This window comes from Artemia franciscana, chromosome 12 (genome assembly GCF_032884065.1).
Source record: "Artemia franciscana chromosome 12, ASM3288406v1, whole genome shotgun sequence".
NCBI lineage: Eukaryota > Metazoa > Arthropoda > Branchiopoda > Anostraca > Artemiidae > Artemia > Artemia franciscana.
The window spans coordinates 21,765,896-21,791,795 of record NC_088874.1 but is presented as its reverse complement, the minus strand read 5'-3'; the positions used below and the strand labels follow the sequence as shown (position 1 = coordinate 21,791,795).

The window sequence follows — 25,900 nt, the reverse complement described above, 5'->3', positions numbered from 1 at the left end:
GATTAGGACGTGTCCAGAAATTCAAGAAAGTTTGAAGCGTCACGAGGTTAGGCTCAAATTAGAAATTAGCCCCGATCTTCAACTCTAAACAAATATTAGCCTATTTATCACAAATAAAAAACTAGTGCTAATCTAATTTATGCGTCCTAAACTAAATACTATTTTAACAAAGGTTGAACTGATTTACATTAAGACAATTTCTACCTATTGGTTTTCATAATAGCGTTTGGTTTAACTGCTGGCTCCCTCCAATGTCAAAACGTGTAGTAAATTTATACGAATATATGGGGGGGGGAGAGTACGCAATGTATTTTTTAATGAATGTGGGGGGGGGGTGCAAACCTATGTTTTTTCCGTTATTTTTAACAAAATACAAATAAAGGCTTTGTTCAAAAAACAAATATGGAGCAATTAAAACTTGCACCTGCTTAATAGACAACTGCTTCGAAAATTCAACTTACCCCAAGAATTACATATATTGAAAAAGCAAAGCCGATTTGTGGGATAGGGGAGGGACCACAGTGATCACAGCTTGCTTCAGAAGCTTCCTGCCTCATTAAATAAATATCATGCTCCCATTTAAATTACAAAAGGAATTAAATGCAAAAACAGTTAAGAACTATGAAAATTGATTTATCTTTTATATCCCAGCCACAGAATATACATCGTTCTCACAATTCAATCATTGATTAGCATCAATTGTTAATTGACTTGTGTGACGTTGGTAGAATGTTTACCGCCCAATGTGTAAACGCTACATTATTTTAGAGTATCCTCAGCAGGAAAAACTGCCATAGCTCGGTTGATTAGGACACAGAAAACGCAAAGATAATAGCCGTTCGTTGAAGATAGCCTTTGAGAGTTGTAAATACAGCTGCCCAAGTGGACTCCCCACAAAGACATGGAAAGAAAAATTTATCGTCACTCAATATGCCGTACCGTAACTACCTGACGGAAGATACAAGTTTATATAGAATTTACGCAGATCAACTGGTGAAAGAATAACAAGCAGCAAAGAGAGATAAAAACCAAAGAAAAAAAAATAGAGAGAAAATAGATGAAAGACAAAAATAACGCGGATTTTTCGCTTGTATCTAAACTAGGCGTGTATCTAAACTGCAGAGGACGTATAGTTTAGATACAGGCGAAATATCCGCGTTATTTTAGTCTTTCATCTATTTTCTTTCTATAGGCCGCAGTCTCGTTTGATGTTTTTTTTTGTTGAGTTTTATCTCTCTTTGTTGTTTGTTGTCATGTCTGGCCAGTTCGGCTTAGGAAACTTTCATTGGTGAAAGAATAGGCCCTAGAACAGCTTTCAAGGGCAGTTTGAACTTGAGTCAAGTATTATGATTAACAGTCCAGTCAGGTGCTTTAGTTTTGCAGATACAAGACCAAAGAGTTAAGTTTAAAAGCATTGCAACCTAAAAAGTACACCCAGCATAAAGCAACAAATAATGTCTTGTCCGTTACCAAGCCTATCTTCCTGTCTCCCCATTTAATGACATGATAAATCTCTCCATCAGCTAAAGGTTTGCCAGTTTCACAGTCCACAACATTTGACATCAGCCATGGAAAATTGGTTTGATTTTTCATTTCAATGAGATTATCGAGACCAAAATCTGGAAGAGTAAAATGACGCGTCTTATGGAAAAGGAAGCTATAATCACTAAACACGAGTACAAAATCATAAGTTTTGATATTACAACTCGTCGATTGGCTGGACTTAGAATTTTACAATTCCTGGAAAGAGTTTTCCGTAATTTAGGTCGTATTAGAAGCCGAAATTAATCGTAGTAGATTCTTTTTTGCCATTCCCGTCATTATATAATCTGAAGTTAATAAGGAGTCATAGACTTTGTAGTCAGGGCAACATATTTTCGACATAACACCTTAAATTAAGTATCCCTTTCTCAGACCACATTGCCGTTCTATGACGAACAAATAAACGTTCAAATGGGGATAAATCCATTTATTTAGACAGTGAAAACGTGTAAAAAAAAAGCCTAAATATTTTGATCACGTATAAAGGGAGCTCTACTGATGACGGTCGCTGTATTTGTGATCGAAATATTAGACATTTGTACCTTTTTTCACTGTCTAAATAAATGGTTTTATACCCATTTGAATGTTTATTTGTTAGACAAGGCAAGTTTATCTACACAAACTTAAGGTTTATGTTCAGGCGTAAGTTTTTTTTTCCTGCAGTCCTACGATTTTAATGTTTCAACATAAGACAACAATGCTATCATTCGGCAGCTGAATTGCAACTTTATCTATCTACCGAAATAAATTTTAGAAACTTAGTTTGCATTTTCTTTTTTACATTGAAAAAACATGCACAGAAAGGTTCCAGAAACATGCGAAAATAAGAATTTTGTCTTAGATTAGGTTAGAAAATCCCTTTTTATTGATATTTTCAGAAAAAATATCAAATAAAAAGCGAAAAAGATGATTCAGAACGGTATTAACACGCTTTTCACCCAAAAATTGCAAAAAGTTTACGTCGTATTTTACAGATATTCTTCGATTCTTCATATTAACTGTACATTCCATGAAAACTTTGTTTTTGCTATGTAGCTTTTAATGTTGTTCCAAGAATGATTCTACTTTAGGCTATAATTCAGTTAAAACAACCCCAAAGAAGATCTCAATTCCATAACTACACCGAAAATTTCACAAAATTAAGAAAAAATTTATCCAAATTCACAAATACAATGAGAGTTTCAAGTTCTATTGATTAATAAATGCCCTAAGAGAAGTGTTTTGCATTGTACTACATACAAGCAGCATATTCATTTTAAGTAAAAGTAGGTTTAATTGGGTGCCAGGATTTGTGTCCTGTCGATATTCCTTTTCTTTACCCTAATCTATTTATCTACTCTCTTTTAGCGAGCCAGCTCTCTTTAGGCGAACAGCAATTGTTTATTTACCTCTGAATTTTTTTTCTTGGATTCAGTTCCATAACTGTTTTGAAAATTGACAAACTGAGATTTCCTGGCCTCTCTAGACAAGTCACGAGCTTGAGAAAATTCCTTTAGAGTCTAAGTTTTGGAAAAAAACTGATTTTTCATGTGAATGACGTCATATGCGTTTAAAGAGCAACTTGTTTTTAGTATCTATGACGCAGGCAAAATTATACAAGTTGACGAATGACTCCAAACAGCTAAAGCAAAGGGTGTGGAATAAGCGACAGTGAGAACCACTTTGAATAGCAAGCAGAATCTGCGGTTATAAGAATAAACGAATTTCCAAATGGGAATAAATTCATTTGTTTAGACAGTGAAAACAGGTGCAAATGTCCAGATATTTCGGTCACATATACAGTTATCATCATCAGCAGAATTACTAAAATAATGTAATTGGAACTAGCATATTTATACATAAAAAATAAATAACTTTTTGGGTCATTCACAAAATAATGAACTTCTGAATTAATTCACCACATTATTTTCAGAGAGAGTTCACTGAAAAAGTTATTCAAATTCATGATTCAAATTTCCTTCTTTAATCTAGCCCAAAAGTAAAAAAAAATCCAATGAAGGTGACAAAGCCTTCCTTGTCTTCTAATTGCTAACGAAATGTTGGGTTTATAGTTGTTCCCTTGGTTGGTCTTATTTCCCCATATATACGACTATTTTCGAAGTAACACCTTTAAATTTTCAAATTGGAATAGATCCATTTATTTAGATAGTAGAAAAAAACATAAAGCATCTATCTGCCCCTGTTTGTGCATTGAATCCACCTAACTTCGGCAGTCAATACTATACTTTAAAGACAAATTCTGGAATTTCGAAATCATAAGAACGAAAGCAAACCTCTACGCTCCAACAGTCCCAAATTACGTCTTGGGGGACCTAAAATTGCATTTCATCTGCCTTGTTTGGCCCCAACTACCTAGTCCCCAGAGCACAAAAGTCCTAGCATGCTTCAGTTACTTTATCTACCTTGCCTGATTCCTAGTCAGCCCTCAGCTGAATATGCCACACAGGGCCGCACGGAGTGAGGACCTTTTAAGCTACCTAACAGAAGGAGAAGTAAAACTAATACAAAATAATATACTTTAGGTTTAAGCTACAAAAATACAGTGATATTTACACTATAATTAAAGCGAAAAAGGGAAAAAACGTACAAATATAAAAAGGAGAAAAGAGGACTTACCAAAGTCATGATTGCCAAAGACGGCACAATGGGTGCCAAAATGGTTTAGAACAGGAATCATCTGTTTGCCTCCAGTAAATGTGCTCACTAAAATCAAAAGAAAAAACATTAGGTTAAAACACGCATTAGACACATTATCTGCTTTAAGATCAAATTTTCTTTTTCTTAAATTAATGTATTGTTAGATTCTGATCCAATTTTAAGGAGTAACTGCTATTACTCAAAACTTAAAACTATTCCAACATTCTTAAATAGTTGAGCACCCAGCCCATTCCCATGCCCTTTTAATATCTTGACCCCCTCTATCTGGGATAGCATGACCCCAACAGTCCCTAGGGCAAGGGCCATGAAAAACAGAAATTGCCAATTGCCTACATATCAAATTTATGACAGTGAAAAGCGGGGCTTGTTCAATATCAGGTGTACGGTTGGTTAAAACATTTCAGGGATCGTTCTTTGAGTCAAAGGATAAAATATTGGTTGTAGTAGGGAACGAAGGGGTACAGAAATCGACCAGAAAAACGTTCTGTTCCTGGTCAGTTTGAAACTTACAGCCGTGAATCCCTGGGTCAAAAAGAACTTAACACAAAAATTAATGTTCTGCACCCGCTGAAAAAAAGTTAGGCCCAGAAATGGCCAAAAAACCTGCTCCCTGTTCGTCTTGAAGCTTATAGCCTTTTTCCCAAAATAAGTCCCAGCAAAGAACCAGAAGACTTTTTTACCCACCAGTTTCGTATAGAATAGTAATAGAAAGTTGGCCGTACCCCTGCGTGCAGATCTACCTATAATCATGATAATAATTTATTTCAACCATCTTTACATACATGAAATACACTTAAAGGGGTACAAAAATACAAATCTCAGTTATTTAGCCAACACAATTAAGCATTCCAGTGAAGTGTATTGTTGGGTGATATTGAATGTCGATTTCGATATATCGCATAAAATATAAATATCGAAACGTAAATAAAGCGCCGAAGACGATATTATTTCGGCTTCTTCTGGTATCTACCGCTGAAAAATCTGATTAATTTGATTTGCTCCAGTAAGAAAGAAGCAACTCGGCCAAGTAGCAATAAAAAATTAATTGGCTTTTTATGCCGACTCCAGATATATAAAATTCATCAATTTTCATGTATCCATCAAAAATTACGAGCCTAAGGAATTTTTTTTCTCGCCCCTAAAAGTAAATGTATCTTCATAAAAATCTCACCATTAGATTTGGCATATCAGAGAAGAGAGAACCATACAGTAAGGGTTTCTAGCTTCAATCTTCAAAAATGTGAAATCTTGTAATTTTTGCCATAAAAAAGATCACGGATAGGCCTACATGTTTATTTTATTTTTTTTTGCCAGGGTGATCGCATCGAACCAATGGTCATGAAAGATCGGGAGAGGGCTCGTTCGAACAGATACTATAGTTCTAGTTTCCATTTTGCGATCAAAAACGATTGGAGGGCTACTAGATTCCCCCCTCCCTAAGATACTCCTTTTTTCCCAAAGTCATCCGATCAAAATTTTAAGATAGGCATCTTGATTGGCATAGTTGAAAGGTTAAGTATCATGCCTCTGGGTATGACACAACCCTGCAAGTCCCAGGAGAAAAGGGTTGCAAGTTATGAAATTTGTCTCGTGTTTACATATAGTACTTGTTATTGGGAAGTGAATAGACATTTTTGAAAGAGAGCGAGTTTTATGTGGGGAAGAATTTTCCGTGGGGAAGGAAGTTTCCGGGGAAGAACTTTCAAAGGGAAAACTATACACAGGGGAATTTGAAAAAATTCTTTTTATTTGATTTACTTTCTCTTTGCCATTCCAAGTTTAAATGTGGAGACATTCCAGAAAAATCGCCCAAGGATGATTTCCAAAGGAGTTGAAAATGTCAGGGGGATTTATCAATGAGGGGGACTTCCCGTGGGAAATATTCTCCATAGGGGAATTTCACGCGGGAGAAACTTTGCATTGGTACATTGGGAGGGGAAAATTTCAAGAAAAAATTGTCCACGGTGGGAGGGTTTCCGGTGTGATTTGAAAAACGTTTAGAAATTAAAAGAAAAAACTGTTTTTTTTTAAACGAAAGTAGGCAAAAATATTATTCCAGGTGGAATCGTCCGCAAGAAGATTTCTGGGGGGAATTTTCAGCAGGGATGTTACTGTCTTGGGAACGGGGGATCTTGCATGGGAAGAACCTTTCAAGGAGGAATTTTCTTGATGTGGGATTTTTAACGGAGAGAAAAGGCGGATTTTCTGGTATTATTTGAAAATTGACCATAAATTAAATTTAAAAAAAGTATTTTTTTCAACTAAAAGTAAGGAGCAATATTAAAATTCAAAACGAACAGAAGTTATCCCGCACATGAAGGGAAATTCCCCTCCTCAATACCTCGCTCTTTACGCTAATTTTAACTTTTTGCCCAATTATTTAAGAGCAACTCCTCAAACACTAGACCCATTTAATTAGAGTAAGGAGATTGTTAAAATACAAAAAGAAACTTTGGTGTGAAGAGCGAAGTACTAAGAAGGGGTTATGCCCCTCACATAAGGAAAAATTTCTGTTCTTTGAAGTTTTAGTGTAGCTCCTAGTTGGAAAAACCGATTTTTTTTCATTTAATCACTGAAAGGCTGAACCAATTCTCAGGGAAAAATTCAAATGTTGCTAATTTGAATGCCCAAAAATAGCCAGTAGGCTATTTTTCTTCATCCTGAGCCCGAATAATTTCACATCAGGTTTTTTTTTTCGTTTTATTCGTTCATGTAGTAGAAGTTTTTTTGCATTTTAGTCAAAATTTGCCAAACTCTAAAGTTAACCTGAGCAAAAAAACTCATAAGAAATATCGAGATCGATATATCGAAAGTCAAAATATTGGTATATCGTTTAATCAAATTATCGCCCAACACTAGTTAACTGGAAAGTCGACAATATTTTCTCGACGCTTACGGAACCTGGCCACAAGCTCATCTATTTTTGAAGAAATATCAAAAACGTCATATCTACTCGAAATGTACCGGTTGCGAGTCCAAAGCGATGACTGCAGAAGCTATTTGCAAAAACTGTAGAACTTAAATCTAATTTCCTTCCACTAAGATATTGTGAAAAAAACTCCACAAAGGGACCAAGAATAAGAAATCTTGGGCAAAAAAAGCGTTGCAAAATCTAAACAGGTTTTTTTTTTTAGTAAAACTAGCCTTTAACTCGAGAAAGCAGCCCGTTTATTTTCTAATCTTTTCTGTCAACACTGAAATAACAAGTGTTTTAGTAGTTTTAACATTGACTTTAACATTTGATAACATTTGATTGAGACCTGAATCATTCAGAGAAGACGATGCAGAAATAGTTTTTGGGCCAATATTAATGGTAACGGAAGGTTGTTGAGACGAACCGTAAACGAGAAGCTCAGTTCTAGAGGCGACTTGAAGCCCAACCTCATTGAGACAAGAACAAACTGTATTTTGGAGAACTTGGATATCATCTGATAGTAAAATGATATTGTCTTCGCAACAGAGGTGGCAAACATCAATACGGGCCCAATTAGAAATTAGAAAAAAAAAACAAGTTTTTTTTAACTGAATGTAAGGAGCGACATTAAAACTTAAAACGAACAGAAATTATTCTGTATATGAAAGGGGTTGTCCCCTCCTCAATGTCCCGGTTTTTACGCTAAAGTTTGACTCTTTCTCACAACTCTAATTCTTAAGACAATAACAAACTTTAGCGTGAAGAGCGAGGCGTTGAGGAGGGGACAGCCAATTTCATATACGGAATAATTTCTGTTCGTTTTAAGTTTTAATGTCGCTCCTTACTTTCAGTTAAAAAAAAATGTTTTTTTTATTTAATTTCTGAACGTTTTTGAATCAATGCATGTTTTGATTTTGGCTCACTGAAAATGAATAATTAAATCGAAATTTGCTAATTATTTTTTTTTTGCTAAATGGCATTCTCATAGTTTTGATTGGACGATTTTGAAAAGAAAATGGGGTGGAGGAGGAGGCCTAGTTGCCCTCCGATTTTTAGTTACTTTTTTTACGAACGTTTTTGTTAGTAATAAACATACGCACCATACGAATTAACTTACGTAACGAACTTCTATATTTATGTATTTTTATTACATATATGAGGGGTTTCGCCCCCTCGTCAATACCTTGCTCTTACACTAAAGCTTGAATGTTGTCCCAAATCCTTAAGAATGACCCCTGAATCACAAAGGCCGTAGAATAAATAGTTGAAATTACTAAAAATGTTTTAGCGTAAAGAGCAAGGTATTATGGAGGAGACGAACCCCCTTACATACGCAATATTTTTTTGTTCGTTTTAAGTTTTAATGCAGCTCATTACTTCCAGTTGAAAAAAAATATTTCCTCATTGTTTTTTTTAAATAATGCTAGAAAATCCTCCGCCCCCTTCATGGAAATTCTCTTCCCTCATAATAAATTCCTCCATGGAAAAATCCTCCCACATAATCCCCTTTCCCTTTCCGTTAGAATGAGCCCTCTCGCGACATTCTAGAACCGCTGGATCGATACGATAGACCCCTGGGAAAAAAAATGAACAAACAAACAAATAAACATGCATCCGTGATCTGTCTTCTGGCAAAAAATACAAAATTCCACATTTAAATAAGACAAATTTTTCTCAGGCACGTAACTTTGATGGGTAAGACTAAACTTGGTGAAACTTATATATTTAAAATCAGCATTAAAATGCGATTCTTTTGTTGTAGCTATTGGTATTAAAATACCGCTTTTTGGAGTTTCGGGAACTATTGAACTGGGTCGCTCCTTACTAGTGCGTTACCACAAACTGTTTGATGAAGGAACATTCTAAGTAACGGTTCAGATGGAATTATTGAAAAGAGCTGGACTCGATTGCACACACATACAGGTTGTTTTTTTAGCATCATGTTACTGTCTAAAGTAGCCAAAAGAGTTGCCTGTGTGTTTGGCACACTCGAGACTTCGCAAAATCCGAACTGGTTATCCCCACGGTCAGACCTTGTCTGTATGTCTTGGAAGATCAGCTTTTCAAAAAAACTTACCAATTGTAGAGCGAAGGGTAATCGGTCTGTACGATTCACAAATCTTTGGGCTTTTGCCCTTCTGTTGGAAACAGGTAACAAGACCTTCCGAAAGAGCAGTTTGAATAGACTGCTGATTGGAGAATAGCGAAAAAAATCTTTCCCACGAAGCGACATCGATAGGGCTAGATTGCAAAGAGAAACTTGGTGCCAGGTTTGAAACTCTCCTCCAAAGCTGCTGGACATTATTTCTAATCTCACTTGTAGCCGTTTGAACCTGTGTATTTTTCCAACGACGCAGAGCTTTTCGGGACTCACGTTTGGTTGACTTAGCAAATGAAAAAAATAGCACCTGAGCGGGGACGATCACAGTCGGCCAAAAACCAAAACTTATGACGGTGCTTAGTATCTTCTTTCCAAACACTTTTCTGTGTCCCTATTTTGACCCTTGTCGAAGGTACAGATACAGAAGAGGTGACCTTAAGAGCAGCCGTCGACTCAGCTAGAAGGCAATCAACATCTAATGAGTTCCCTTTCCGTGAGGTCGACAGAAGGTGGAAAGGGATTTTAATTTTCATCAGAAAAGAACCAAACGTGTACTGATAGGACGATATATCTATTTGATCCCATGATGATTCATTAAACCAACAGGGCTTTTTTTTGTGAAGGGGACTTGCATATGTTGAACTGGAGGTGTAGATGTTCGCTTGATAGAATACCATTTGAGACAGTAATAGTGGTAGATTGAAGTTCTGCGGGATCAGACAGGACAAAATCGAGGTTTGAGGTTGACCAGAATTATGAACATAAGAGGAAGGTATAGGTAGGACAGACATGCCAAGCGGAAGTAACGACAGAAGCATTTGTGTAAGCAGCAGTGATAGGTCATTCACATTCGTGTCGAAGTCACCACAAATGACAAGCCACCTGTTGGTAGCTTGAATTTTATGGAGAATCTTTTATAGTGACCCACAAGCTGATGCAAAATTCTTATCAGACGTACGGGTACGGTAGCTATTCGGTATATAACTGCACAACAATACAAAACGTCCTAGCTCAACAGCAACATAAATATCACTCTAATATAATAAAGAAGCGGCCGATTTTTAATTTATCGCAATAGCTTAACCACTCAAAAGTCTGTAGCAATATTTGCTGTCATAAGAAAAAAAAAGTGAGAATTAGGCGAACGCTCTAACAATGATACATTATTTTCACTTAAAAGGTGCGCAGCAAGACAGTAGTGGGGGCTTTTTGGATTTCCGTAGTAACTACTCTTTTCTTTTTCATCGTTAATCACAACGAAGTTTAACGGCGATTCCCTCGAGATATTATTACACACACCTGTTTGTTATGTAATACAATAGGGAGTTGCTTGTTACGTAACTGTTCACCTGTGCAAATGTTTAAAACCCTAAGGGTGTAGGAAAAAACCCACAGGACCCTCACCTGTGAAGTATGGACTTAGTCTAAATAGGTAAAATTGATCTTAGTCCAATATTTACTTGATAAAATAGATTGTTTTTGGGTTACACACAGGCTCTTGTTCAATGCTCAATTTTCATTGTTGGTAATAGACAAAGGAATTTCTTCTGATGCATTGATTTTTCCAACAACAAATGCACACCGTTATATGGTCTAGATGTCTATTGATTTTCAGCAGCATCATGCAAGAGAATATTATTCGCATTGAGGGCAATGGATCGGGTAATTTCCCTTGTTCTCTGGGGTCTATAGAACCCAGAACCAAACGCGGATATTCATCAGTCTCACTTTCGAGATGGCTAGAGAACCAACAAACTTTAAAAATGACTTAGCCCGAGTTTATTTGCAGGTAAGGATATAAGCATATGAAAGGCTGGTCCACCCTCCCCCATCAAAAATAGGATGAAAAAATACTCAAATTATAGCTGATGTAGTCGTCTATATGGAAACAGCAAGTAAAGCCCCTTTACCTCCCCCTCGGTATAGAATGGTTCTCTTAGCGATAAAATGTTCTTATTTTTATCTTGAAATACATTTACCGGCAAAATTTTGTCCCCTACCAAATCGAATTTCGCTAATCGAAACATATTCTAGCAGATGGGTAAACACGACTTAATTAACATCCGTCAAATATTTGGGATTGCAGTTAGATCTAAATTTAAGAAGCCAATGTTTATTCCAGGGAGGGGGGTATGGACCTAGTGTAAGTTATTAGTCGTCAGTTAATTGCCGAAAAAGGATCGTTTTTAACATCTGTTTTTTGCGGTAAATTGTCTGCCTAAACAAATTGAATCTTTGCGTTAAATAGCTATATAAAAGCGTCTTGTATTTAAGGATAAAAATTAGGGTAGATTGAGCGTAAAAATATCATTTGCGCAAAAAATACGGATTTTTATTCGACTGAACAATGTATTTCCTTCTAAATACTTATCCAGTTGCCACTTATTATTTGCAGATATTCAAGGAGTACTCAAACAGGCATTTGAGCAAGAAAGTACTTTGCAATTCGCCTTCACTGACCTAGATTATTTGCTCATTTTAAATTTTATTGAGTTCTTTACCTTTCTTTGTAAAACTTCTTTTATGGAAGTTTTTTTTCATAATTTTCTTCTTTTTCCTTGTGGACCACGAAAACAGTCTCTCAGACCATGAAATGCTTCTATACTTAAATAATAAATCGAAAGCTATCAATCTAAGTTGCAGAGGGATGGTTTCTAACATTGAATATAGAAGGGATGGGGACAATAGGGAGTGAGTTAAATTTAAGTGGGGGCACAATAAATATTAAAACTAAGATGTACTTTAACCGTTTGTGTTTTTATTTCATGTGAAAAGTATTTAAATTCTATCAGAGGAAAATCCTAAATTCCCTCCCGCCAAGAAAACGAAAGTGAAAGAGGACTCCTCTGCCCTCCCCCAGCAAAGTCTGAAGACGGGACCTTCCAGAGCTGCGCCCTCCCAGCATGGCGAGAATGCGACCCCTTCATCATCCATGCAAGGTGAAGATACAATGCCTTCCTCCTCCCCCCCCCAAACCACGGCGAGACCAATATTGTCAGTCCTATTGTAAGGAAAATTATTTCAGACTCATAGATGCCAAAAAATAAACGATAATTTATTCCAGCTATCATAAATTATGCCAAAAAAGTTATTTATATGTCTTTTCAGCATGGGAAATTAATAAGTCCCCGTTCAAGTTAACAAAGGGAAATAAAAAAAATACATTCTTTTCGGCTGAATAAAGGGACTGTTGAGAGGTCCAGTCCAATGTTGCTGCTTCTGGTCCTTAAAGAAATAGCTAAAATATGCATTCTTTTAGAGATTAACTATATCCTTTCAATAATTAAAGTAAAGTATTTTTAAATTCACCTAGTTATAGTTTCATAAACCAATCATGCTTTATGTGTGACTTACTGAACACTATTTTAGTAGCAAAAAATCTTGACGTTTTACGCATGGTGGAGTGCTGAAATACCAGAATATCGAGAGAGCCCACGTTCGCTATCTCTGAGAGGGAGGTTTGATGGCATTGTCCATCCTAAAAATAAGTTTTTCATCACATTGAAAATTATATATTCCTTTACAGGATGAAATCATAAGCGTTTGAAGCAAAACAAGATTCTATTCTGTTTACAGATCCTTCTTGAAATGGCAGCAGAGCTGGGTGAAAGTGATATGAAATGGACTGACTAATTACTATGTAAATTCTTCGGGAAAGAAGCTGTAAAAGAGGACAGCATTAGTAGTAACCCAACTTGTGATTGTTTTAAGTCATAATTTCAAGAATAACCTTGTAATAATAAGAAATAAAATAACTCTTCTTTAGAAAAAAAAATGAAGAGTAAAGGTCAGGGTTGGAGGAAGGGGGTACTCTACCCCCATTTACGGAATACCTTCTGATCGTTAAACTTTTAGGAAATAGCATAGGGTTTCCATTCCCAAAGAACCACTCTACACCCATGTATGGAATGATTTCTGGTCGTTAAACTTCTAGCTAGTGGTGTGGTCTCTTTACATACATGCGGCGACTTTTTCCCCTCAAAAATCCACAAATTAATAATAAATTTCATTTCAGCCTCAAATAAATTCTTTTCAGGATGAGATCAAAAGTATTTCAAAGGCGTAATAAGCTGTTATTATTTTTAGGCTCATCTAGCATCATTACCACTTGCTAAGGCGCCCTATATTGATGTCACGGAGACACCTATCGTGTCGCCACCAACATACTTCCTTGATAGTCTATGTCAGCACGGGCCCCGTGAAAAGCATTCCGGAGGGAATTTCAGTGCGGGGTAAGCCCTGTTAATGTAGCTTCCCCCAATTTTTATTTAGACTTGTTTGTGAGGGATCTCGGCCTTGAATTCGAATTTTTGGATCGTACAATTGAACAAATGCCACCTAGCGAGATCAAGAGGGTGCTAGAAGACACAATTCCCATCCCACACGTGATGAGGGGGAGCAGGAAAAAGTAGAGTTTCTTCAACCCTATAATGCATGATTTTTATTTTGCTAATTTCGTCTTGCGTAATGTTTGTGTTTTTAGGCCTGAGTTTGGAGACCCCTTTAACACACCCATAGGTGGTAGTATCCACTCAGATCAGATTGACATAGTCCACTCCTACGTGGACAAGATTCAACCCCTTCTTGAAAAACGGATTCGGGAGGAGGGTGTACGGGACAGTAATAAAGCATCCATCGCCAAAAAATTTCATTTGAACGAAAAGTCCGAAGAGGTGTACATAGAGACGGAAATGCACACTTCATCCGAACTTGAATAATTTTTAGCTTGTTTTTCTTTCAGAGTGGGTGGATAGTATCAAACAGTTCGTGGTAGTATCACACCCATAGGTGGTAGTATTCACTCAGATCAGATTGACATAGTCCACTCCTACGTGGGCAAGATTCAACCCCTTCTTGAAAAACAGATTCGGGAGGAGGGTGTACGAGACAGTAATAAAGCATCCATCGCCCAAAAATTTTATTTGAACGAAAAGTCCGAAGAGGTGTACATAGAGACGGAAATGCACACTTCATCCGAACTTGAATAATTTTTAGCTTGTTTTTTTTCAGAGTGGGTGGATAGTATCAAACAGTTCGTGGTACCGAACTGTAGTAAGGAGCGACCCGGCTCAATAGTAACCGAAACTCTAAAAACAGAATCTTAATACCGATAGTTACATCAAAAGAACCACATTTTTATGTTGATTTCAAATAAATCAGTTTCATCAAGTGTAGTCTTACTCATTAAAAGTTACAAGCCCGAGAAAATTTGCCTTATTTTAATAAATAGAGGAAAATTCTCCCTAAATCATTGAATCTTAACGAAAATCACACCATCAAATTCAGCGTATCAGAGAACCTATTGTAGAAGTTTCAAGCTCCTACCTACAAAAAGGTGGAATTTTTGTATTTTTTGCCAGAAGACAGATCACGGATGCGTGTTTTTTTCCAGGGGCGACCGTATCGACCCGGTGGTCCTATGATGTCACGCTAGGGCTCATTCTAACGGATATTAAAAGTTCTAGTGCCCTTTTTTAAGTGACCCAAAAAATTGGAGGGTACGTAGGCCCCCTCCCACACTCATTTTTCCCAAAGTCACCGGACCAAAATTCTGAGATAGCGATTTTGTTCAGCAAAGTCGGAAAACCGGATAATTATGTCTTTCAGGACGATTTATTTCCCCTCAGTCCCCGTGGGAGGGGCTGCACGTTACAAACTTTGACCAGTGTTTACATGGAGTAATGGTTATTGGGAAGTGTATAAAAGTTTTCAGGGGAGGTTGGTTACGTTACTCTAGGGAGGTTGGAATTTATCATGAGGGAAGAGAATTTCTATGAAGGGACTGCAGGATTTTCTAGCATTATTTAAAAAAAAAAAAACAAAGAGAAAAAATAAAAAATTTTCGCTGGAAGTAAGGAGCAGCATTTAAACCTAAAAAGAACAGAAATTATTACGTAAATAAAGGGGGTTCATCTCCTCCACAATACCTCGCTCTTTATGCTAAAGTATGTTTAAATTTCAACTATTTATTCAACGACCCTTTGTGATTCAGGAGTCATTCTTAAAGAATTGGGACAAAAATTCAGGCTTTAGTCTAAAGAGCGAGGTTTGGACGAGGGGGTAAACCCCCTCATATACGTAATTAAAATATTCAAATATAGAATAATGCTTGAAAGTGACTGGTTGGATATCATTCATGCCAATCCATCGTACCAATTCAAATAAAAACGATGATGTTGCAAAAAATAGTTATAGAGAAGAAAAAAATAATGGTGAAGGAAAACAAATCAATAAAATATATTTATGTGGTCCAGAATCCAAAATTTTGTCACTGGTGCCTATAAATCGAAACCGAACTTAACTATTTGATAAATACAATGCTATTGTTTTGAACGTCAAAAGAAGATATTTTGGTACAAGTTAAAAGGTCTTGAGTTGCAAAATAAGTCGTTTTGAACAAATGCTATTAAGTGTCAGCATAACAAGGCTTTACTAGTGACTTGGAAAAAAGTCAGAAAATGGGGAAACCTATAGGTATTTTGGTATAGAAAATGGGGATTTCTATTGATTTTCCACTAGCCTCTTAGGAATTTCAAATAATTAAAGTGGAAATACTGATCTAGTACCATTCAAGCTTCAAAAACTATTCAACACACAAAAACTGCAAATATTTACTTTTCGTTGGATTTTGGTGAAAAAAAATTTATATTAAATAAAATTACATTAAAATAAAAAAAATTAAAAATTTATATAAAAAATAGCTCAATTTTACTAAATGGAGCCGAAAACGAGCGTGTTCCTGTTTCGCCACGCCACGTAGGAGACACCCAAAAAGGACAAGAATCATCTTGATATCTACAGATATACTTTTACTCTGCCAGTGTACAAAGCTAAAAGGTTGCTAGAAATCTCAGGATTTTCTATAAATAGTTGAACAGGCACTAATTTTAATTTTCGAAGCAACAATAGCTTACTCAACAAAACATAAATATTCATTCAGTAAAATGAAACTACACCCTTCTATCAATAAAACTTACAAGTGCCAGAAGCACCAATTCACGAAAATGTAGAATGTAGCAATAACTTTTTTTCACTAAGAAAATGAAGATGTAAAGAAAAAAGAACTTTACAAAGGTACTTTAGCCCCTAGCCCCTCATTCTAGATCCATTTATGGATCTAGAATTTGGTTTATCAGTAAAAAGAAGCTGGTTTATCAGTAAAAAGAAGCAAAAAGTTTGCCTTACTATTGGTTAGTCAGGTAATATCGATGCTATGCCCGGGGACATGTACAGTAGGGGGGGGGGGGCAAATTAAAGAAATCCAAAATTCATGAGCACCCAATGCTCAAATTTATGAGCACCTGATACTCAAATTATCAAAATAAACCTTTCACATTGTTGCTCCCCTCCCCCCAAAAAATCCTCCGTGCGAGCGTGGCTGTGCTTCACATAAAACTTAAGTTCCTTTTTATTCATGTCAAAACAAGTGTAAAGTTTGACGAAGATACATCAGAAAAAATTAATGGTTTTCAATTCATGGGAGGGGCAATTATCTTCTATATTTTGAAAATACCTTTTTAGGTAGGAAATAACATCCTTTTTGTTATTTTCACTAAACAAAACTTTAAAAAACAATATTACCCCATCACCCGCTAGATTTTAGAAATACCTTTTTTGTATATTCATAATAACCATCCTTGTCCATCCTCCCGCAACATTTTTATGAATTGACGCCCCTGAATAGAGAAAATGAAGAACAAACTTACTTAACAAAAAACAGTCCAAATTAATAATGTATTAAAAACTATTTATATATTAAATATCAAAGCTTCCACTCTTTTTTTCCACTTTTTTAGGGCGATACTAAATATATAAAAAAAATTATTTGAGACAATAGCTAATGATCAATCACTTATCATTCAGTGGACCTGTTCTATCGCGATGCGGTTAATTAAGCAGCAGTACATCATGCTCATTGCTGCATTCAAATTTGAGCATGATACGACTGCTGCTATACATTCCTGCTATATAACGTGACTGCTATATTATTCAACATGTCCCAGTTTCAAACATTTTAAGCATGACGTGACTGCTATATATCCTTGTACCAGATAATAGGATCAAAGCAAAGAATGAATAACAAACAGGCAAGGAAAATAATTTTCATAAATTCAGAATAAAATCTTACTCGCATAAATTAACTAGATTTACCTTACCTTAAATCGCATTTGCCAGCGAGATAAGGTGGTAGATCCTCCTGTAGTTCTCGCTGGTGGTGAGTGATGTAATTATGTTGGCTTAGCTTCCCAGTCCAGCCTCCACTCAGCCCTCTCCCAGTCCCTGTCGACTCCAGCCTTGAAGGAGTGGGGAGTCTCAGCTTGGATGGTAGACTCGGATAGGCTATTCCAGAGGGGGACCACCCGAATGGAAAAGAAGCCAAGTCGTTCCCTTCTCCGACATCCAGGCAGGTGAAACTTAAGACTGTGACCTCTTGAATTGTTATCCAGGGAGGGGGTGAAGATCTGGTTCAGGTGACCGGATATGAAAATTTTGCGTGCCATGATCACATCTCCTCTATATCTTCGATACGTGAGGGTTGGAAGTCTCAGAGATCCTAGGCGATCCTGGTAAGGGACATTATTTAAGCCACGGACCAGTTTGGTTGCTCTCTTTTGGACACTTTCAAGGGCTCCGTGTCCATTTTATTTTGGGGAAAGGCCAAAGTCAAGCCAAACTCAAAGTGGGGACGGACAAGGGATTTATAAAGTTTTGTAACCACACATGACTTTCTGGTTACAAAAGAGCGCTTAATCAGTCCGAGAGCTCGATTAGCTTTTGCAACCTGAGCCTGAGTGTGGCTGTGGAATTTTAAATCTTTGTCAACAATGACGCCTAAGTCTCTCTCCTCGGCAACTGCTTCCAACTGATCACACCCTATATGGTAGGGATGGTGGGGGTTATTGTGCCCTAAGTGCAGTACCTTGCATTTCGTTGCATTGAATTGTAGGGCCCAAGTTGATGACCAGGAGGATAGCCTGTCGAGGTCCAGCTGAATGCAGGCTCTTTCTTCTTCAGTTTCAGCAGGCCCAATGAGCTTACAGTCGTCAGCATATAATGTTAAAAAGGTTGCATAGATAAGTTGTACAGTCGTTAATATATATGCTGAACAACGTTGGCCCAAGGATGGTTCCCTGTGGGGCGCCGCTTATAACCGGGGAAGTGGAGGATTTCCCCAGAATTTTACTAGTTTTAATTGATTTTACTAGATTTTACACTTGTTTCGCTAAATTTACTAGGTGGACCTGCTTTTTAATAGATCTATCAAATTTTACTAGGAGTGGAAACCACAAGCACCCTTGCAAGGTGACTAATTAATTGTACAGATGCTTCCTGGGGTAGAACAATACAAGAAGCAATGCTTCTCCGGGTTATAAGATATGAAAAAGAGCACCATGTTCATTATTGATGAAATAAAAGCAGCCAGTAAAATTACCAGCAAGTCAGTGCGTTCTATTTGCCCTCCTCCCCAGAAATGTTTTGCCTATTAAGGCCTAGGTTAGCACAGAGTAAAATGTCACTTTAATGATTTCTTGTAATGTAATTCATATATCTATTGCTTGTCCTATGTGTGGATCTCAGGATGAAAGTTTAATACATTTTTTGTGTGAATGTGTCGAATTGAATGATCGGAGGCGAGAGATGTATGGTAAAGAAAAATTGAATGAGATATGGATGGTAGATAGAATGAAAGAGACAAATTTCCTGAGTATTAAAAAGATAGCAAGATTTGTAAGGATTGCAGCGGTACATCGGGAGCGTTTTCTTTAAATAGTATTAATTTAATTTAGTTAATTTTTTGTTTATTTTTTGTTATGTAAATTTCCTATGGCCCACCGGCTTTTTCTGGAATAAATTATTATTATTATTATTATAGTTTCGTCGTAGCTCACGTTTTTATTGCAAAACTACTTCAAAGATCTTCTGGAGAACCTTAGGGGTTCTGAGTAGCCTCATGCGAGAGGCTCAGTTCTATAAAGACTTAAATGTACACTTTACTTAATGATATTGGCTCAAAAACAGTCATCCTTTTATATATATCAGTATCTTAATCATAAGGATTATAACTCACTGATCGAAGGTGCAAATATATCTCCACTGAACAAAACGAGAGGCTTGAGATGGTCGAACGACTTTAGTGCAGTTTTAAAACGTGCAGCCCCACCAATCGGTTCTTGGGTTTGTGACTCCACGTTGTAAACATCATTGAAGTGAAGGATCGTCAAGTCAATTCGCGTCATTTGACTCTCACTCTGACTACCACTAAAGCACTGGAAAAAAAAGAAATAACTCTCGGGGTGGCAAAGATTCGTTTAGAAAATTGAGACATCAGGGATATCATTCGCAAAATTCTCCCTCATAGTGCAGTGATTTATCTCGTGCTCGAGATATTTTATTTTTATCAATTTACTGTGTATATTTTTTTCGTGGCATTTCTAGTAATTTTTTTCGCGTTTGTTCGGTCTTCTATACGCTAGGACGGATATTAGAGACTGCATTTGAAAATAAGTGGCTAAAAGATTCTAATTAGACACAACTTCCTAATTTCTATTTATTTATTTTTTATCAGTGTTTCCTCGTTTACTAGTATTTGTGCAATTGTCAAAGAGATTTTTTTCTTCTGTAGAAATAAAATATTTAAAATATATCTTCTTCTTTTTTGCCTCACTGGCTAAAATTTCTACTTCTTTTTTGTCTCACTGGCTAAAATTCTTGTACTTTATCTCTCTTTTTTTAAATCCCGATCGGATCCGGTGACATTGGGGGTGAAACTTGCCCACTGGTCAGTTAAAAATATCTCATTTTTCCTCTCCCTTCAGCCCCCCAGATGGTCGAATCGGGGAAAACGACTTTATAAAGTCGATTTATGCAGGTCCCCGACACGCCTACCAATTTTCATCGTCCTAGTACGTCCAGAAACACCAAACTCGCCAAAGCACTGGACCCCCCTAACTCCCCCAAAGAGAGTGGATCCAGTCCAGTTACGTCAATCATGTATCTACGACATTTACTTATTCTACTCACCAAGTTTCATCCCGTTCTCCCCACTTTTAGCGTTTTCCAAGATTTCCGGTTTCCCCCTCCAACTCCCCCGAATGTTACCAAATCTGGTCTGGATTTAAAATAACAGCTCTGAGACATGGGTTTTTTCTAAATATCAAATTTCTTTAAGATCCAGTTACCCATTCTTAAGTTAAAAATACCTCTATTTTTCAAATTTTTCCGAATTAGCACACCCCCAGCTCCCCCAAAGAGAGTGGATCCATTCCAATTATGTCGATCACGTATCTAGAACTTATGTTTATTCTTCCCATCAAGTTTCATCCCGATCTCTCCACTCTAAGCGTTTTCCAAGATTCACGGCTTCCAAGATTTCTGTTTCCCCCCTCCAGCCCGCTTTGTCCCCCGATCCGATTTGAATTGAAAATAGAGCATCTGAGACAAAAGATCTTTCTATATATCAAGTTCCATTAAGATCCGGTCACCCATTCGCAAGATAAAGATACCTCAATTTTTCGCATTTTCCAAGATTTTCGGTTGGCCCCTCCAACTTCCCCCAATCTCACCAGATCTGGTCGGGATTTGAAAATAAGAGCTATGAAGCACAAAATCCTTCTAAATGTCAAATTTCAAAAAGATCTGATAACCCATTCGTAAGTTACAAATAGGCTACCTAATTTTTTCGATTTTTTTCCGAATCCCCCCCTCAAATACCCCAAAGAGAGCGGATTCGATCCGGTTATGTTACTCACGTATCTTAGACTTGTGCTTATTCTTCTCGCCACGTTTCATCCTTATCTCTCCACTCTAAGCCTTTTTAGTCTTTTTCAAGATTTCTAGTCCCCCCAACTCCCCCCCCCCCCCCCAATGACACTGGATCCGGTCGGGATTTAAAATAAGAGATCTGAGTTACGAGTTCCTTCTATTTATGAAATTTCATTAAGATGCGATCACTCCTTCGTAAGTTAAAAATACATCATTTTTTCCAATTTTTCGGAATTAACCCTCCCCTCCCAACTCCTCTAAAGAGAGAGGATCCGTTCCGGTTATGTCAGCCACCTATCTAGGACTTGTGCTTAGTTTTCCCAGAAGTTTCATCCCTATCCCTCCACTATAAGCGTTTTCCAAGATTTTAGGTTTCCCCCTCCAACTCCCCCGCCAATGTGATCGGATCCGGTGGGGATTTAAAATAAAAGCTCTGAGACACGATATCCTTCTAAATATCAAATTAAGATCCGATCATCCGTTCGTAAGTTAAAAATACCTCATTTTTTTCTATTTTTTCCGAATTAACCATCCCCCCACTCCACCTCCCAGACCGTCAAATCGGGGAAACGACTATTTATAATTTAATCCGGACTGGTCCCTGATACGCCTGCCAAATTTAATCGTCCTAGCTTATCTGGAAGTGCCTAAACTAGCAAAACTGGGACCGAGAGACAGACCGACAGAATTTGCGATCGCTATATGTCACTTGGTAAATACGACAGCTTAGATACCAATACAGTTATGAAAACTCCTACCTTGCCATGAGAAGCTTTTGGTACAGAGCTCTGAACCTGGCGCCTCCTCCAAGCCCGCGCTCTGACGCGTAGATTGTACTACAACACAACAGGCGGGAATACAATTTTGTTTTGTTGATACCAATACCAGTTTCCTGTTACCAATTAGATACCAATACCAGTTTCCTGTCCCCAGCCGCTAGCATCGCTGCCGCGCACTGTGTCCCAACTATAAATCCAGTTTTCATGACTGTATATTGGTATCTAAGCTGTGGCCTATACTCAGTGCCATAAAAAGGTGGAAAGCCTTATCTCAACTTAATCCGCCCAAAAGGCACTAATAACCCAGGAGCTATTTGAGCGTGAAGGCAATTTTGTCTGAGCGTCGACTCAGTTTTGTAAGTACATTCACAATTATAACGATAGTAGCGATAACAAGCAATGCATAAGCCACATGTGATAATGATGAAGGACAAGAGGACCTGTTAAAAAAGAAACGAAAAGAAGAATGTAACAAAATCCACATCGAACTAGGTACTAGCTTTGGCTAGAATTTACTGTCCTGTATTATAAGTTTGTACGACTGCAATGGATGAACCCATTAAATAGTATTTTCGGTTTCAGCCTGTTACAATTTAAATCAGCCCGGGACTAGTATCATACCCTCAAGCATTTTGTCACGCTACAAATTTAACTTTAATGGAAAACGACATTAATAAAATTACTAATAGCAGAAAATACAAACAAAATAATAATAGACACACGTAATATTTTAGACCGAGCATCGTTAAAACAAATAAGAAATAATTAAACTTGCAACTATCTTTTTAACTAATGTCAAGTGACGGTATGGACCCCCCCCCCATAGGCATTTTTTTTATTTGAATGCATTTTTTATTTTAAAAAAGCCAAGTAAAGGGTCAAAAAATAAAATAAAAAGAAAATCCCCCTCATAGATATTCAAAATACTTGTTTTTGTATCTTCACTACAAACACTGAAAAAAATCCTTGCCCACCCCCCTACATTTTCATAAAGTATTGCTCCTAAGCGAAATGGAGGAGCTTTTACAGCCTTGTTGGCATCAGGCAGCTTAGTGGTGTGATAATTTGCTTCTGTACTAGTAGTATTCATGTTCCCGAGTTTATCTGTATTATAGGCTACCGTAAAAAAACTCAATAAACATTTAGTCTTCAAACTAGGGGTAAATGAGGGCAACTCGTTGTGCCACGACGAAAGTAATCCTCAAGGTATCCGAATAGTTTTCTAAGGTTGGAAACACACTATGACGATCAATAACATCACCTAATTACAGAAATAAAAACAGAAAATGAGCCATAGTACAATATCTTACCTGATAGAAAACCTTTTTGATATTCATTATAGCACTAAAAGTGTATTACTAAATATACAATTCGTTTCATTGCTAAGTCAAGAAGCATGAAAACATGACGAGTAACCCGGGCAAAAGTCGCAATAGAGGAGCATTGGGTATATAAATTAACTTTCATTGTCAAAATTATAATCTATGACCCAATGGTTAATATAATTAGTTTGGTTAACAATGATTCTTAAAGCATTCAAGATTTCAGTGAATAATCTGAATAAAGGAATGTAGTCTTTCAGACTTGATTTTTGCCTCTAAATAATTGTCTGCTTCTTTTTCTTTTTAAGAAGAAATCTTTGTGTCACCTCTTCAGTTGATTCGTAGATAGAAAGAGAGGGGGAGTAGACAAAATTTATCCTGTGTTAATGTATCAGCCAAATAATAATAATAATAATAAGGACAATTGCATAATGAGAAAGGGAGAGAGTGACAGAGCATGGAGTGACTTTTCCCGCTAAACATCTGGATTTCAGATGCCAGGTGAGGCGGACAACGTCTGGTCCTACTGCAAGTGAAAGTGGAAGATTGACAATATCTAGTTTTTCCTGAATGCTCTCAAAAACATTAAAGCCATACCTGATCCATAAGCTGTAAATTTTGGACCACTGTTTTTAATTGTGAAAACTGAATTAAAAATTAAAGAATAGATATATGACTGATTTTAAACTAGCAATTTAGTGACCACTATTTAATACGAATCTTGCTAATTATCGATTTTAGAATTGATAAAAAAAAATTTTCACTAAGACAGTTCACATGGAAGAAGTTGTCGTAGAAACTTCGAAAGGGGCTCATTCGATTGCAAATTGAAAGTTCTAGTGCTGTTTTTAATAGTCGAAAGGTACTGCAGGGCAACCAGCCCCCCTCCCAATCCCCTTTTCCCCAAAACATTTCCGATCAAAATTTTGTGACAGCCGTTTTATTCAGCATAATTTTAAGTCCAATTACCAGTCCTCTGAGGACGACACCCCCCTCCTCGTATACACACACAACTCTTGGGGCAAAAGCTGTAAGTTATGCCATTCGCCCGTGATTTATATATAGTATTTGTTATTGGGAAAGGTAGCCATGCTTGACCCTTGGTGTCCGAAGAGGCCAAGGGTATTCACGTAAAGCTTTAAGGGGAAGTCGAGGAAAGTTCGAAGTCGAGGAAAGGAAAGTGTCGAGGAAAGTTCTTAACTCAATCAAAATAAACTATGTGCATGCAGGTGGTCATAAGGTCATATCTCACGAATGGCTTAGAGTATTAAGTTGGAACTTCCACGGAACGATTATGGGTATGTCAATTAACCAATCAATCAATCAATCAATTTATTCAACCAATAAATTTACGACAAAAACACTTCAACATAGATTCCTCCGTAAGGCTTTATGGCCAGGAAAAAAATAGGGGAGAAACAAAAATGAAACAAATTCTAAAAAAAAATATTTTGATATAATGCATTTCAATCTTTCAAAAACTAAACACACAAAAAGCAATAATTAAAAGACCAAAACATTAACAGATTTTAAGACCCCTCCCCCCAAAAAAACTAAATATATAGGACTAACCCAAATATGTATTTAAAACCATGCCACCAGAAATATTAAACAAACTCAACACCCTCACAACAAACATTTCTAACCCGGGCTAGGGTAATCCGCCCCCACCCCACCCCAAAAAAATTAACATAGAACGTCAAGACATTAAAACATTTCGTAAAATTCTTTTGAAACTGCGAAACGAGTGACATTCTTGGGCTGACTCAGGTAGGCTATTCCAAACGATTAAACAAACCGTTAATAGATTAAAGTCAGACCTCACCGACGGAGTAAATAAAATATTAATATTCCTTGAATTACGAAGATGATGCGTACACCAATCAGTGACGAAAGATAAAGTAGTTTGAAGGGCTGTGGGAACATCACCATGAAGTTGAGGAAAAGTGAATGACGCACACGAAAGAATGTAGAGAGACTGCAAATCAAGTAAAGGGTCAATTGTGTTAGTTGTAGAACCATTTGTTTCCTGTATGAGCCTTCTTGCCTTATCATATAGCTTAGATAGTGGTTTCAAAAAAGAAGAAAAGGCTGACATCCATACATTAGGGAAATATACGTAGGACTGAACTAAGCAATGGAACAGAATTTTTAAAACTGATCCAGGAAAAATGTGTGTTAGCTTCCTAAAAATTTCAAGACTCCTTGAGATCTTCATATTAATTAGTTCAATATGATGCTTGAATGAAAGGTTTCCTTTGAGAAGAATACCAAGACATCAGACATACCGATCCTTCGGTCTACAGAGAGAGCCCCTTGAAAGCTGAATATCAGTTAACTGAGGGCACGCCCGAGAACTCTTTCGACTCTTTCGAAAAGGTCCAATAAATTTGGGAAGCATCTCAGACTCAGTTCCTAATACAGTACCAATGGCACTGTCACTAGCGAAAGCAACGAGAGTGTCCTCATCTGCGATAGTTATTAATTTTTTAGCATTGAAAGATTCAGGATGACAAAGGCGACAGCAAACTGTAGGTTTCTGTTTCTCAGCCACAACTAGAACGTAATAAACGTAAATCAAAAACAGAAACGGTCGAAGAACAGAACCTTGAGGAACACCAAACTCAACTTCAGACGAAAAGCGGGAAAATGAATCTACAGCGATAGCTCTACTTGACAAATAGGAATCAAAACAAGCGTGAGCCTGTCCTCTTACACAATTGTGTGATAGCTTATAAGGCAGAATCTTGTGAGTTAAAGAATCTAAAGCCTTATGGACATCTAGGAATACAGCAGCAGGAATTAAACCAGAGTCAGGCGC

At 37.0% G+C, this 25,900-nt stretch overlaps 1 protein-coding gene across 3 annotated transcripts in view; it reads right to left on the bottom strand.

Annotated features, from left to right (window-relative positions):
• The window catches only part of LOC136033849 (mannosylglucosyl-3-phosphoglycerate phosphatase-like), a 70,861-nt gene that overhangs the window by 27,172 nt on the left and 17,789 nt on the right, over positions 1-25,900 (bottom strand). For 2 of the 3 annotated variants that reach the window (XM_065714808.1, XM_065714807.1), the window contains exons 2-4: positions 19,285-19,483; positions 4,159-4,245; positions 1,471-1,619 (exon numbers count right to left, since the gene is read on the bottom strand). In XM_065714808.1, the coding sequence (XP_065570880.1) occupies positions 1,471-1,619; positions 4,159-4,245; positions 19,285-19,453 (405 nt within the window). In that variant the 5' untranslated portion in view covers positions 19,454-19,483. Of the gene's footprint in view, positions 1-1,470; positions 1,620-4,158; positions 4,246-19,284; positions 19,484-23,067; positions 23,156-25,900 lie in introns of those variants that run through there. The other variant, XM_065714806.1, reaches the window with a different exon arrangement.